Source organism: Furipterus horrens, unplaced genomic scaffold (genome assembly GCF_987537825.1).
Source record: "Furipterus horrens unplaced genomic scaffold, mFurHor1.1.pri manual_scaffold_10, whole genome shotgun sequence".
Classification (NCBI taxonomy): Eukaryota; Metazoa; Chordata; class Mammalia; order Chiroptera; family Furipteridae; genus Furipterus; species Furipterus horrens.
Window position 1 is genome coordinate 46954183 of NW_028327180.1, and position 16043 is coordinate 46970225.

The 16043-nt window shown below is 48.4% G+C and overlaps 1 protein-coding gene across 1 annotated transcript in view; it reads left to right on the forward strand.

Moving 5' to 3' along the window:
- The first annotated feature begins 507 nt into the window (after window positions 1-507).
- SIN3B (SIN3 transcription regulator family member B) overlaps window positions 508-16043 on the forward strand; it is a 38550-nt gene continuing 23014 nt past the window's right edge. The window contains exons 1-5 of the mRNA XM_090289886.1: window positions 508-648; window positions 901-1007; window positions 2220-2373; window positions 10703-10903; window positions 14610-14753. Coding sequence (XP_090146012.1) covers window positions 547-648; window positions 901-1007; window positions 2220-2373; window positions 10703-10903; window positions 14610-14753 — 708 coding nt within the window. The 5' untranslated portion in view covers window positions 508-546. The remainder of the gene's footprint in view (window positions 649-900; window positions 1008-2219; window positions 2374-10702; window positions 10904-14609; window positions 14754-16043) is intronic.

A 16043-nucleotide genomic window follows, 5' to 3' on the forward strand; every position in this document is an offset into this window, starting at 1 on the left:
ATTCACCACATAGAGCCCTGTGTTAGGCTGCTGTGTCACATTGTCCCATCAGCCTTAGAAAACTGGATTTCACCAATATTTTTTTAGTAAATATATCAGGCTCTGCAGACCTCAGGATCTGTCTCACTTACTCACCCTGCTGCTGTAGCACAAAAGCAGCCAGAGACAATGGGTAAAGGGTGGGCATGCGTGTGTTCTAATAAAACTTTATTTTACAGACATTGAAATTGAATTTCAGAATTTTCACCTGTCACTAAAGCCTTCTCTTCTGGACTTTTCCCAACTTTTACAAAATGTAAAAACCATTCTGAACTTGCTTGTGAAGTCAAGCAAAACCAGGCAGCAGAACTTGGTTTACTCACCAGTGTTATAAAAGGTATTACTTAGCACTCTACCTCACTTTCAGGCGTAAGTGCTAATACAGCGAGGCCCGCAAGGAGTCCCGCCCTCCCTGACATCATCAGGCCACGCCCCCGGGGTGGAGCTGGCGCATGCGCATCCTCCCCACGGGCGGGGGCGGGGCAGACCAGGTCTCCGACTTCCAACATGGCGCACGCTGGCGGAGGAGGTGGCCCGGGGGGTCGGGGGCTGAGTGGCGCCCGCTGGGGTCGCTCGGGGTCCTCGGCCCACGAGAAGCTGCCGGTGCACGTGAGTGGCACCCCACCACTCCCTCGGGGACCCCACTGTCCGGCCCCCAAAGGCCTGCGCCCCCAACCCGTGCCCCGCCCAGCCCCACCTCAGACTCTCCTCTGCGGGCCAGGGACCCTAGACTACCAACCTGTCACCTCGGGCTTCTGGGAGGCCGACCCATGTCCCTCCCCGCCGGAGACCCCTGCACCCAGTTCCCACCGCTGACTTGGGCTCATAGGGCTCTTCCCCCTCCCCTCCTCCTTCCCTCAGGTGGAGGATGCCCTCACCTACCTGGACCAGGTGAAAATCCGCTTCGGCAGCGACCCTGCCACTTACAACGGCTTCCTAGAGATTATGAAGGAGTTCAAAAGCCAAAGGTACCCATGGGGCCCCTCCCCACCCCGGGGGGCCGCTATCGGGCTGAGCGACGTGGGAGTCCCCCAGCTGGGTGACCTTGCACAGGTCGTCGAACCTCTGGGAGCCTCAGTTCCTTCCTCTAAAAAACGGGAGTGTAGAGTCCCCGGTTGTGGAGCTGTTAGGGGAATTCCTGGAAGGAGGGCAGGTGTGGCGCTGAGATGAGAGAGGGGAGTCTGACCAGCAAACTCTTTCTTCAAAACGTTGATATTTTTTAGTGAATTTTGTTTATTCGGGACTTTTTAAAATTAATTTTTAAAGCATTGCGTTAAAATATTATTTATCTCGATTGTTGAGTGTTGTCACTCCGTTAAATCTTGTCCCCAAGGTGAGTGCCTCACTTGCCTCACCCTAGTTCCAGGCCTGCTGGGAAGTTATGCAGACAAAATGCTTAGTAAGGAACCTTGTACTTTAGAAGGCATATAAACACATCAGCTGTTTTTGTAGGCACAGAATCAAGAGTGTTAGACATCCATAGAGGACCTCACAGTCATGCTCTTGTGTGAGAGGAGGCTCACTGAGGCCGAGGGGACAGAGTCAGGACTAGAACTTGGGTCCTCTGGTGCTTAGATTATTGACTATTACTTCCCCACCGTGCTGCTTCTCCCTCTGAGGAAATATGGCAGGACTGGCCTGGTTTCTTTCCACAAGCACTATGCCGAGGACTTGACCCTGACTGCCGCCATGAGGGAGACCCCATCCCTCCCCTGCAATTCTTAAGCAGTTCCCATACTTGTAGGGCCTTTGGTTTTTTATGCATTGTAATCAGTTGCTGGGATCAACTCCTGTATCATAGTTGACCTCTAATTCATATAAAATGAGGGGATTTATCTCACCTCATCATTTAGAGGACTTTGGCCTCCTGCCACATCATGAAGTACGGGACTTGCAGTTGCTCTCCTGACATTTTCAGCACTGAGTACACGTGTGTGGAAAGTTTTGGGGAGCTGTGCCCTGTGACTGACTGTTCTTTGTTTCTCACCAGGGGCACAGGGAGCTAGGCCTGGCTGCTCTGGAAGTAGATCACTGTCGGCAGAATCACCCCAGTCACATTTTAGGGTACTTTGTTGTCAGTGAGGAGCTGGTTGCATGGCACTGTCATGGAAATCTGGAATAGATTTCACTTTTAATTTGTTTGTGGAAACACTTTTGCCCACTCATGTTCTTTATTCTAGCATCGATACTCCTGGAGTTATCCGACGAGTCTCCCAGCTCTTCCACGAACATCCTGACCTCATTGTTGGATTCAACGCTTTCCTTCCCCTTGGGTACAGAATCGACATTCCCAAGAACGGCAAGTTAAACATACAGTCGCCTCTGTCGAGCCAGGTATGCTGCTGCAGTGGTTTGAGTGATCTTGGCCTTAACACAGCCCACATTGGTTCTTGGGCACTCTGGTCAGACAGTATGTCTCATGTATTGTGTTGCTGGAAAGCCAATGACAATTTGGTCTTTCTTAGATGTGCTCATCTCTCCTAGCACAAATCAAAATAGATCGAGACACCTGTACAGGCAGCCTCTGCGTCCCAAATGGATCCATTTGGAGGATTTAAATCAAGAGTGGATGCATCTGCATGTCAGAAAGGCATTCTCCTAACACAGTTTTATGTCCAGTCAAAATAACTGCATGGTTGGCCGCCAAGGTCTTGGCCTGAGGCCTTACTTCCTTGTGAGTGCACGAGGCAGGCCATGTTGGTGCTCAGGCTTGTGGTCTCCCTGATCATCCTTGATGCCACTCACAAAATGAAATAATTGGGATGTGGGTGTGATTGGCCATTTTATAATTGACAGCAGGGTCATTGGCTCAGCTCAGGCTTGTGGCTTTGGTCTCTTCTCTCTGTCTGACAGCTTGCTGCCTCCTCCATCTGCAGTTCAAAAGCCTATTTGAGCTTTACTTTTATAAGATCATTGTTTTTCTCTACTTCACCATTTAAGGTGTAATGTTTTGTTGTAGGGGGTTGGTGTAAGCTCCCTGATTGCTCACTAGACCCTCACCCAGTGGAGATAGTTAAAAATATCACCAGACATTGCCAGTGTCTCCTGGGAGTAAAATCGCCCCTGATGAGAACCACTGGTCTAAGTGAACCTGTTCTTCCAACCTCCTCCATCTCTGCCCCAGGGGTTTTAGTGGAGAAGGTAAAAATATGCAGGAAGCATTTTGCAGGTTTCTCCTCTGATAAAGGAGTGTCCTATCAAATGAGGGTGTCATATTGTGAAGGAGAACAGTGAGAGAGGCCTACACAAGACAACCTCCACCTTCAGTGTGTTGTTTTATTAAAGCCAAAGAGCACATCTCAGTTTTAAAAAGGAACTTGGAAGTCTGTGGCCGCTGAATTCCAAAGAGCTTCCATTTTATGTTTGCAAATGGTGCCCCAGGGTCCAGATGCGGGGCTTGTGCCTCCAGACCTTAAAAGCCTTTGCAGGATTAACCTTCGAAACAGTCGCAATGGGAGGAGGGAACCAAGCTCATTCACAATAGAGTGCATGGGGCAGTTAGTGAGGCTGAAGCTCCCTGTAAACTCAGGGTATCATTCCCATCGGTTGCTAAGAAAGAACAAGAATTGTGCTTCCTCTGTGGACATGGCCTTTCTCAGTTCCTGGCTGTGGGAGTCACTCTGCTCTGGGGCTGAGTCTTCACTTGAATTGCACAGTGGAGGCCCTGCCCAAAATAGCCACAGGGCCCCTGCTGTTCCACACACTGCTGGGAGGGTTCTTGTAGAGATAACAGGCCAGACCAGTCTTGTCTTCCCTGGCTGTCTTAGGTTATGAAGGTCCATTAACCTGAAGAAAGGTATAAGAGAACTTAGTTAACAGCCACTTAACAGAGCTTTATAGTTTTCACTGCATCCAAAAGAAACCACAGCCAGGTTCTGGTCCTTCAGCTGGAGAGTTGGAGTCAGGAACACCAGCCCACTCAGCTTCAGTCAGTGCTAAGCACCAGCAGGGTTTTCAGCCATTTCTCAGCAGTCCTCAATGTCAGGCACAAACAAAATCTTCTGGTGTCCCTGGAGTCCTTTGAGAGGCCACAGTAGCTGAAGATCTTTACAGGGCTCCTCATATGCCAATGCCCTGGTGATTTTTTAAAACTGTTTTTTTTAGCCTTGCCCTTTCGATGTTCAGCTTTGTCCTTTTCATTTCTCACTCGTCATGAATCCTGTCAACTACAGACAAGGAGGGAGTAGCTACTTAGTGCTGAGGAAGAGGAATAAGGACATCCTAGCCTTTGGGGAGCTCTTCGTGCAGGGTTTCTCAGCGTTGGCACCACTGCCATTGGGGCTGGGTCATTCTGTCTCATGGGGGGGTGTCCTTTGCACTATTAAGGCCCTGAACAGCACCTCTTCACCACCTTGTACCAGTAGCACTCCCTCCTCCAGTGTGACAACTTAAAAATGTCTCTAGACATTGCCAAGTGTTCCCTGTGGGGCAGAATCAACCCATCTTGAGAACACCAGTCTAAAGGGGAAGACAGATAAACATGAACTGTGACGAGGGAAGGCCAAAGGGAGGGCCAGGGAACCATGGTGGGAAGAATATCCCCTTGTTGGGGCCGCAGCCTCCTAAGTGGGTGCCATTTTGGACCTGGTCATCTGGGCCTCAGTTACCTGACTTCTGCAGAGAACCCACACACACACACCGTCGCCCTCCAGGTCACTCTCACACCACTCCTTTTACTATGTTTCAAAGTAGCAAAGTGAGGGAAAAAGTTAGAAATCTGTTTCTCACAGATTTGCTTTCCCAGGAAAACTGGGAATCCTCCTGATCAGGCCAGACCCTCATCTCTCTTGGTTATGAATATGTCCCCCTTTTGGCAGATGTTGTCAGGCACGTGTGGGCAGGGTGAGACACTGTTTGTCAGTGGGTCTCCTCGAGGGCAGACCTTGTCTGCTGGGAGCTGACTATTTTATGCTTGCCTGGGGCAGTAGCCGGCTTAGACAGAGATAAAAACAGAAACCTTAGGCTCAGCTTGTAAGGTAAGGGAGGCCTGCTATCTACTCTCTGAGGAGGGTCATTTGGAAGTTCAGTCAGTTCCTGGTAGGTCCTCTCTGTGCCTGGATCACCCACGGAGTGAGTGCAGACCACCTCCTCTGCATCAGACCCTGGGGTTTATTAGAAGTCCCAGCTCTTGGGGTGCTTGCACAGTCGACGTGGGAACTCATGAGATACAGATGGACAGATAGGAAATCTGTGAGGGAGTTCAGCACTGCAAGCGAAAGATGGCAGGGACAGGGCTTGAGGAGGGAAGCGGGAGCCATGCCTGTGACGGTTGGGGGAGGGTGTGTCTTCCTGGTGGTGAGGGTAAAGGCCTGAGGTAGGAATGAAATAGCCAGGATGCCTGTGGGGTTGGGACATGAAGTGTAGAGGGTGGGATACAGAGCCAAGAGTGTGGGGAGTTGGTGGAGAGTTCTGGAAAGGCCGCTTTGGCTGCTCTGCCAGCCATGGACTAAGGTTGCAGGGAAGATCTGTAAAGCCAGGGTGGGACCCCATGTGATCCAGACTGTGGACGGTGATGCGGACCTGGGCTGTGTGTGGACGCTCAGCTCAAATGGGCAAGCCGACTATAAGGAGTGGTGGCTCATCAGTGTCTATACTGTGCCTATGCCAGGCCACCCAGGGCAGGTAGAGAAAAGACTGGATTGTTCTAGAAGTTTCAGACCAGGAATTGGCAACCTGTGGCCTGTGGGCCAAAGCCAGCTCATTGTTGAATGGCCAGTGGTTTTTACATTTTCCAAAGATTACATTTAAAAATGTTTTAACAAAACTCATCATTATAAACATTTTAAAGTGTCCAGTGGTTTTAAATATACTCAAAATGTCATGCCACTGCCATCCATTCCTGAACATTTCTATCACCCCAAAAAGGTACTATACCTCCCAATTCTCCCCTGGCAGCCACTAATCCACTTGTCTGTCTCTATAGAATTGCCGGTTCTGTGCATTTCATGTAAGTGGGATCATACACTATATAACCTTATTTTTATTTTTATTTTTTTAGATTTTAGTAGTTTACTTTTAGAGAGGGGGAAGAGGGGGAGAAATAGAGGGAAAAAAACATGGACTGGTTGCCTCTTGCACACAACCCAGGCATGTGCCCCGACCTGGAATCAAACCGGTCCCCTTTCAGTTCACAGGCTGATGCTCTCAGTCCACTGAGCCACACCAGCCAGGGCCGATATAACCTTTTGTGTCTAGTTTCTTTCATTCAGCATGGTGTCTTCAAGGTTCATCCATGTTATATTAGAGCTTTCATGAATCAGAGCTTCATTCCTTTTTTTTTTAAATGTGTTTTATTGATTATAATATTACATTTGTCCCAATTTCCCTTCCCTCTGCTCCCCTCCACCCAGTGGCCCCCTCCCTCCAGTTGTCCCCCCCTTTTAGATCATGTCCATTAGTTGTGCATACAGTTCTTCTCAACCTCTCTCTGTCTATTCCATTCCCTCCTACCATGATCCTTAATTCCTATATCATCTCCCTCCCTCTCCCCATTCCCCCTCCCTGTTGACCTCCCCCCAATATGTTCCCCGTACCTATAGTTCTTTTCCCACTCTCGTTGCCTGTTTAGTTTGCCTTTGTTTCAATTCCCTAGCTTCTGTTGTTTCTTGTGATGCAGTTTTCATTTTAGATTTCATAGTCTTGATCCTCCTTTTTCTAAACCAGTCCCTTTAACATCTCATATAACAGTGGTTTGGATCTAATGAACTCTTTCAGTTTTATTTTGTCCTGGAAACACTTTCTCTGCCCTTCTATTCTGAATGACAGTTTCGCTGGATAGAGTATTCGTGGTTGTAGGTTTTGGATTTTCATTACTTTGAATATTTCTTGCCAGTCCCTTCTTGCCTGCAGGGTCTCCCTTGAGAAGTCAGCTGATAGTCTAATTGGGACCCCTTTGTACATGATTCTTTTCTTCTTTCTTGCTGCTTTTAAGATTCTCTCTTTATCTTTAATTTTTGACATTTTGATTATAATGTGTCTTGGAGTGGTTCTCCCTGGGTCCAGTTTTTTTGGAACTCTCTGTGCTTCCTGGATCTGTAAGTCTATTTCCTTCCCCAAGTCTGGGAAGTTCTCCTTTATTATATTTTCACTCAATTTTTCAAGTTCTAGTCCATCTTCCTCGCTCTCTGGCAAACCAATGATTCTTACGTTGGGCCTTTTATAGCTGTCCCAGAGGTTTCTGATCCTCTCATCGTTGCTTCCCATTTCCTCTCTGTGCATTGGTTGACTGCTTGTTCCTTCTCCATATTCCAGTTTGTTGAAATGAACTCTGGATTTTTTTTCCTCACCATCTGTCTCGTATGTGGTTTTGTTCCTTTTGTTATGAGTGTTTTTTCGCTTCTTTCTCATCTTTTTCCAGATCTTTTGTTAATTCTGTAAGCCACCTGATAAAAATGGCCCTGAACTGAGCCTCTGACAGGTTTCTTATTTGTTCATCTGTCAGATTCCTCATCTGTTGCCTGGTGAGCTGCGCCACCGGGATTTCTATAGTTGTCTGCCTCATTTTGACAGATGCGTTTGTTTTCTTGGGCCGGCTGTAGGGGGCAGTGCCTGTGTACTCGTCACAACCCAGCGACCGGCGCCTGTCCACGACCTATTTCGCAGCGCTGTGGCGCTTTCTTTGGGGGCGGGGGTCCAAGATGGATTCACACAGTTATTCCACTAGGAGACCGGGATCCGTCCTCCCGCCCCCCTGGGCCTCACTGTTCAAGGCGATGTGGTGGCTGCTTTCCCCAGCGTTGGGGTTGCGAGCTGCCGGGGGTTCGACTGCAGCCGGGGTTGTTCTCCCCGCCGCTGTCCCAGGTGCGACCGCAAACAGCGCCGCCCCCTTTCTCTCGTCCTACCTGCCCAAGGAGCGCCGCTGGTTTATAACTTCATATGTTGGGCTTCCGTGTAGTTTTATTTTCTGGAATTTCTAGTTATCCTTTGTTTTGAAGTAGTTGTATTCCTCTCTAGTGCCCTGGCTGGTTTAGCTCAGTGGATTGAGCGTCGGCCTGCGAGCTAAGTGTCGCTGGTTCGATCTTCCAGTCAGGGTACATCAGAGAAGGAAAACTCTGACTCCAAAAAACCTCCGCTGCCTTGCGGCATACCTCTTCAGGGGAAAGGCTAAGGGAGTAAACCCCGACAGAAAATCCGGAGCCGGAGTCCCTAAGGCGGTTTGACGTTGTAGTCAACACTGGCAACTCCTGCGGCGCACCTGAACCCAAGCTGTATCGACTCCATCTTTCCCTTGGACCCTTCAGCTGCGAAGAGGGGGGGGGGTCTGCTGCATGGGCAACAGCAGACCCTCCATATTACCCTGCCCAGGCTCTGTAGCTTCAGCATCATCGCAAGATGTCGATTCAACACGGGAGGAGACAGATACCATGTCACTCCCGAGTCGGACTGCACAGCCATTCTCGGCGATGCAGATAGACTCTTAAGAAGCTACACCATCGTCTCTCGAGACGGACGGCTGCCGACGATTCCTCTCTAGTTGTAGAGGGAGACCGAGCACGTCCGCCTAAGCCTCCATCTTGGCCGGAAGTGCCTTCATTCCTTTTTATGGCTGAATAATAATCCCCTGTATGGATGGACCACATTTTGTTCGTCCATTCATCAGCTAATGGACACTGGTTGTTTCCATCTATTGGTGATTTTGACTAGTGAGTGCCACTTTGAACATGCATGTTCAAGGATTTGTTTGAACACCTGTTTTCAGTTCTTTTGGGGTGATACCTGGGAGCAGAATTGCTGGGTCACATGGTAACTATGTTTAACTTATTAAAGTAATGCCAGACTGTTTGCTGAAACTCCCACACCATTACTGTCTGGTGCATTTTGTGGAGCCCCAGTCTCTAGGGGTGGTTCTCTGTCTTGTCACAGTGACTCACTCCAGGGGATTGGAAGGGACATGTGGCACTTAAAAATGCCCCCTCAGAGTGGTGGGGAGCTTCCAGTGAGCACACAACCTCTGAAGCAAACCCTCGCCCCCGGGCAGCTCCCTCTCCCTGCTCCTTCCATCTCCTACCAGCACAAAGTAATCAGCAAGAGCATCTCCAGAGTGTTTTAGAACGAATTCCACTGCCCGGGAGATGTGACATTTAGAATTGTGACTGCTCTGGGTCTGTCGTATGTCTGATTTCTTCGGCTCAGACTTTCTAGAATTGCCTCTATACCCACTGTTACACACTGAATTGTGTCATCCCCCCCCCCCCATTCTTAACTGTGACTATATTTGGAGATAGGGCTTTACAGAAGTAATTGAGGTAAGTGAAGGCCCTTATGGTGACTGCTAATCTAATCTGAGTGGTGTCCTGAGGAAATCTGGGCACACAGAGAGACCCAGGGATGTGCGCACATGGGACAACTGTGAGGAGACAACCCGAGAAGGCCACCACTTACAAGCCAAGGGGCCTGAGGAGAAACCAGTCTCCAGAACTGTGAGGAAATAACTTTCTGTTGTTGAAGCTGCCCAGTCTGTGGTCTTCTGTTGTGGCATCCCAAGCAGACTGGTACACTCACCCAGATGACGGGCAGTGTGCCCAGCAGTCCCTGTCCTGCCAGAGCGTTTGGTTGGCGGTGGGCACAGGTCAGGTGCTGGGCACCTGGGCAATGGAAACAGTAGACTCAGTTTGTTCCTTCACTTGTTCATCTGATCATATTCCCTGGTAATGGAGGAAGCCTGCTCTGTCCCATGGTGATTGCCTCTGGTCAAGGGGAACAGACAACAAAATAAGTGCAATGTGTTACAGTACATATAGGAAGAAAACAGCAAGAAAGACTCAGAGCGCTGGGAGACAGGGCCATTTTAGTTTGGCGTGGGATGATTCCGGAAGACTGCGGAGAACCAGCCCCTGCTTGCTGGAGATCTGCTGGATGCCAAGGGTCACTCCTGATGGCCCAGCTGCTGTCAGAGGCAGAGGGAGGCTGTCATCAGAACCACATGCAAAATTCCAGTTTAGAAACATAAATATCACCTTTGGGGAAGGGGCATAATTCCACCAAGAATTAGGATTCTGAGTGCATAGGAGAGAGAGGTGTGTTATCTTTTTTTTAAATTTGGATTGATGGAAAAGCACACAAATGAAGGGCATGCTTGGTGACTGGTCAAGGCCCATTCTTCTCTCAAGTGATTTGCCCCTGGCTCAGCACCAAAAGTCCCCCAGTCGCAGGCAGCCTGGACAGTGGGCCTCGCTCACCTACAAATTCCTAGTAAAAGCAGGTGCTTTTACAGTTGAAAACAGTCTTTCTGAGATGGGCTGGCAAAATGTGTGAGAAGACTTCTTTTACAAAGAGGCCAAAACTCCACTCCAATGAGGATTCAACAAGCTACATTTTGTACATTTCTCACAAATGCTAACTTTTCAAATTGTAGTGTTTCTCAAACTTTCATGTTCTCTGAATCAATTGGAAGGATCAGGTGGAGGTGAGTTCATGAGACTTGCCCAGGAATATGCAGATCCCTAGAAGACCCAGGAGGAGCAGTCTGCATGTTCTGTGTGTCCCCGCATCTGCATTCCTCCCTCCAGACCCCTAGATGTAACCTTTTTCTGCATCTGATTAAAACACTTGGCTCTGTGCTAGGTTTTGCCTGTTCTTGTACAGATAGTGGCTTGGGCTGGTATTTGTCACAATCTGTTCCTGGTGTCAGGCCAGTGGTAACTCACTGTTGTGTTATTGTCAGGAGAATTCGCACAACCACAGCGACTGTGCTGAGAATTTCAAACAGCAGCTCCTGTACAAAGAGGACAAACCCCAGGTGACCTTGGAGTCAGATTCTGTGGAGTTCAACAACGCCATCAGCTATGTGAACAAGATTAAGACCCGCTTTCTGGACCACCCAGAGATCTACAGGTCATTCCTGGAGATACTGCATACTTACCAGGTAAGAGGCCTTTGGTCACACTTCTCTGTGGCTGCTCCTGGCATCATCCAGTGTCATGTGTGTTAGAAGCATTTTCTTGTCTGAACTTCAGGAATTCCATAAAAATCTGATAAGCTTTTTTTTTTTTTTGCATTAATTTTCTTTGCTATGGTAAAATATGGAAAATATAGAATTAGCATTTTAACCATTTTTTACGTGTTCAGTTCAGTGGCTTTAAGCACATTCACATTGTTGTGCAGCCTCCACAACCCTCCATCTCCAGGACTCTTTTCATCTTGCAAAACTGAAACTCTGTCCATTAAACACTAACACCCCATCCCCTCCCTCAGCCCCTGGTGCCCACCAACTACGTTCTGTCTCAATGAAATTTTTTACTCCTCTAGGGACCTCACATAAATGGATCATGCAGTATTTGTCCTTTCGTGACTGGCTTCTTTAACTCAGCAAGCGTTGTAGCGTGCATCAGAATTCTTTTTAAGGCTAAATAATACTCCATTGTGTAGATAGACCACATTTTGTTAACCCATTCATCTGTTGAGGGACGTTTTGGCTGCCATGAACATGCATGTACAGTATCTATTGGAGTTCTGTTTAGTTTTGATTTGGATGTATTCCTTGAGGCAGCTGTGCACCCAAGGAAACATACATCAGAGGGATTTAAAAAGAACTGAAGGGGCTATTCTTATAAAAAGATGACTTCATTATTGTTTAGACCACACAGCTTCCTTTATCTCTGCAGATTACAAATGGGCCCTGTGCAGGTGCTGGGGTGACAGAGATGAACGGTTGCTGCTGCTTGGGAGTTCAGAGGTGGGAGATACTTGGAGATGATTGGGGTGGAAAAGGAGGAAACTGCAAAGAAATATGTTAGGATTGCCCACTGTGTGGGGGTCAGATAGAAGATATTCAGGCTAAATCCGGACAAATGGTTCAGAACCATCAGGTGGACAAGTGCGATAAAGGGTGAACTCTTGGTGTTGGGAACAGCGTGTGCAAAGGCCTAGGGGTCAGAAGGGAATGTTGACAGGAAGTACAGGCAGGCCCGTGGTGAGGGACCTCCCTGTCATACAATGAGTTTGGTCATCATCCTCTTTCAGATTTGGAGTTTCCTTTTATTTTTCTAAGCACCAGAACCCACTTTTAGAAATGAAATCTTCTACACAACCTTGATTAGTGAAATAAAGAAGTGGGATTCCCTTTAGCATAAATGCGTACGGTCAGGTTGATAGGATTTGCTTCCTGTAAACCCATTGGACCTGTCTTGATGCAACAAACTTTGGCCATCAGTGGAGTTGGCGGTGTACATGGCCCCATCAAACTCCTGTTTAGACTGTACATAGTGCTTATACAGGAGAAGAACTTGCTTCTCACAGATGAGTGATTGCAGTGGCAGTTGTGAACATTAGATCAGGTCAGGGAGTGGTGATGTTTGGGATAATAGGACCTTATGAGTCCTTCACAGATTCCATGGGGTCATTACAGCTTGGGGCTGGAAGGTGTCTGTTTTGTTGATAGGAGTGGGGAGGCAAAGAAGTTAGACATTTATCCAAGGTCATATGGGTGGGCCACAGACTCGTGCAGAGAAGACTCAGTGGGGAAGGTATGGCTTGGTGTCCTCCAACCAGAGCCACTAGGAGTTGGTTGGAAGTGCAGGTGCCTGGCCCTCACCTGAGTTGTGACTCCTCGGGTCTTGCCCAGCATCTGCATTTTAAACAAGCCCCCTGATGACTGGGACCTCAGGCCATCCAATTCTTCAAGAGAAGCTAAAAGTCTGAATTTTTGTGTGAATTATTCTGATTTTAGAATGTTGGCTTAGGTTTGTTTTCTGTGGTTTTTTTTTTTTTTAAAGAGAGCTGTGAGGCCCAAAGCAAGCAGCTCTGAGTAAATTTGGCCACATGTTATAGGGTTTCTCTGTTAGGTTTTGGTTCAGATCTTGGCTCTGCTACCTGCCCCCTCAGAGCCCTTTCCCTCACCACGCTGAGCCTCAGGTTCTAATCTGTAAAATGGCCATAACACTGGCAGTGCTGACCCCTGGGTTAATGCAGTTAATAAGGTCATCGACTCACACACAGCACTTGCCTTGAGTCACATGTGGGGAGCTGTTCTCTGTTATCCAACTTCATACATATGTCCCATGTGTACTTGGATAAGCACAGCCAGTTCTGCCTTAGTGTGACATCAGAGATTTCTAAAAGTGACCTTGCTCTGGAAATCCACACCAGACATGGGGCTTATGGGAAAACAGGGTCAGGACACAATGTTGGGAAACTGTGTCAGTGGCACATTAAAAAGAGGCACCTACTAAAAATGGTAGTGCCATTGTACACTTTAAATGGCCAGGAATGGACATGAACACTACAATAGTTCTGGCTGGCACTTAACATTGGAAAGACCTGAGGTTCAGCTGTGAGTCACTGTGCGGTGCTGGGAGAAGGTTTCCTGAAATGGATGTGTTATAACTTCCTATGGGTATGGCAGGTTGCTCCTAACAAATATTGAGGGGGCGGAGGTGGGGCAGGTGTATTCCCACGCTACTCGGTTAGCTCAGTGCAATTTTCTGCTCTCACCCAGGGTTTCTCCCACATAAGCAATCACAAAATCTGCACTGCACTCCGATGTTTTCCTTAGTATGTGTGTCAAGCTCAAACAGACGTGTTCAAAGCAAGCGTTAGTATAGAACTGACCGTCTCTGTGGGAACATTCCCCAAAAGTGTGTCCCTAAGTCAGTGTGTGCACCTGTCACATGGTCATAGATAGCACCACGTTGCCCTGTGTTGGGTTGCACTTCATGGTTCCCACGTCCTCATTGGAAAACCAGTCCTTTTCACCTTTGTTGATCTAATAAGCGAAGTAGCACTGTTTGATCATTGTTTCATGTGTATGGAGTTGACTTATTCTCTGAACTGAGTAGTCTTTGCTCATTTTTCCTTTGGCTTTCAGGTGTTCCTGTGACTTCGATGGGGACAGGGGAAGGCAGTTATTTTTTTCCCCTCCTAAATACATGCTACAGGTGTAGGTTTGAAAACTAGCTTCCCCGGGGGTGCACAGATCAGGAAGGGGGAGACACTGGCTCATTCCCCTTTGTAGCCATGGAGTAGGCATATGGAGTGGGAATGTCCTGCACTCTGGGAGGGTCTGGGAGGGCCCCGGCCCACCAATGCCTCTTACTCGGTCACATTTTCAGGTGTAAAGTTGACAGGCTTATTTCTAATGTCCATCTTGAGCTCTGCTCCTGCTTCCTGCCCTCCTGGTCCAGGTCCCCTCTGGTCTTCATCTTGGTGCTTTGAGCACTGGTTCAGGCCATCACCTTTCGTCAACCCCCAGGTCGTAATGACTCTGAGCAAACAGTTTCATTGTCCTGGGGGGACCTTCCTTTAAGGCCCAGTGTGATCTCCACACTCTCCTGCCCAGCAGTGCGTGCCCCTCACCCTTGGGAGGGCTGGGACCAGGAGCTTCCACAACCACAATCCTGCCCTCATCCCTCACACTCCTAGCATAGCCCCACCAAGGCCAGGGCGCTCAGGCTGTGCTGTGGAATGAGATCCAGACAAGGGAGCCTGGCACAGGGCAACCCAAGGGCAGGCTGGGCTCCTCTCTCCCAGTAGCTGTCTTTCTTTCTCCGCCACAGTGAGATGCCTGAATGTCACAGCCTAGGTACCTGGTTCCTTGGCTAATGACTCATTTTCCCTTTCCTTACAATTGGCAGAAGGAGCAGCTGAGCACAAAGGGCCGGCCCTTCCGAGGCATGTCTGAAGAGGAGGTGTTCACCGAAGTGGCAAACCTCTTCCGGGGCCAGGAAGACCTGCTCTCAGAGTTTGGACAGTTCCTGCCTGAAGCCAAGCGGTCCCTGGTGAGTACAGGGTACTCACCCAGCCTGGGCGCCACCTTCTCATCCAGGACCCTTGTGCCTCAGTGCAGCCCCGGAGCCAGGCTAAGCTTGTCCAACCCCCAGGACATGCTGGGTTCCCCAAGGAGCCACACAGAACACAGTCACCCAGGGGGCCCCAGTGCAGGCTCTACCTTTACGTCAAGCTAGAGCAGATCCTGAAGAGGGCTTCTAAGTATGGACAGTGTCAGATGGCAAGGGCTGGTTTAGGAAGTGGAAATGAGGGGAGGGGACCTTGTATTCCTCCTGTTCTGCAGCCCAGGACTGCAGAGCCACCTGCCCTGTAACCAGGGCCCAGTGGGCAGGTGCAGGAGGGACAGGCCCACCACCTCCCCCTCTGGAGGTACCAGGGGGGTAGACTGAGTACTGGCAGTGACTGGGGGTTAGAGGGCAGAGGAGGGACCTGGGACAGAGACTACGAGGATGCAGACTGTACTGTCAGTCCTCCTCCCCCTTCTGCGGCCCGAGGTTTGCTGGGCTGCACTTTCCGTTCCCTCTTGTTTTCTTTTCCATGAAATAAGACTTTTTTTTTTTAATTGAAGTTAAAATTTTAAAGCATACAATTTAGTGGCATTTAATGCATTTACATGTTGTGCAAGCACTATCTCTGTTTAGTTCTGGAACATTTCCATCACCCCGAAAGGAGACCCCATCCCCATTAGCAGTCACTCCCCATCCCCCTCCCCCAGCCCCTGACAGCTACCAACCTGCTTTCTGTCTATGGATTTACCTGTTCTGGATATTGCATATAAATGGAATTATACAACATGTGGCCTTTTTATGGCTGAGTAACAGTCCACTGTGTGGATGGACCATATTCTTTTTGTGTGTTAGTGGACATGTGAGTAATTTCTACTTTTTGGCAATTGTGAGTAGTGCTGGTGTGCATATGTATGTACAGGGATTTGTTTGAGTCCCTGTTTTCAGTTCCTTGGGGTCTGTCTGTACCTGAGAGTGGAATTGCTGAGTTATATTGTAACTCTGCGTTTAAGTTTTTCCATAGCAACTGCACCATTTTGTTCTTACTAGCAATTTCTCCTCATCACTAACACTTGGTGTCTTCCTTTCTTTTTTAAATTTATATCCTTCATGGTTGATGTGAAGTGGTACCTCATTGTGGTTTTGGTTTGTATTTCCCTGATGGCTAATGATACTGAACAATTTTTTCATATAATTATTGGCCATTTGTATATATCTTTGGGGAAATGTGCATTCAAGTCCTTTGCTAATATTTTAGTTTGTCTCTTTGTTGAT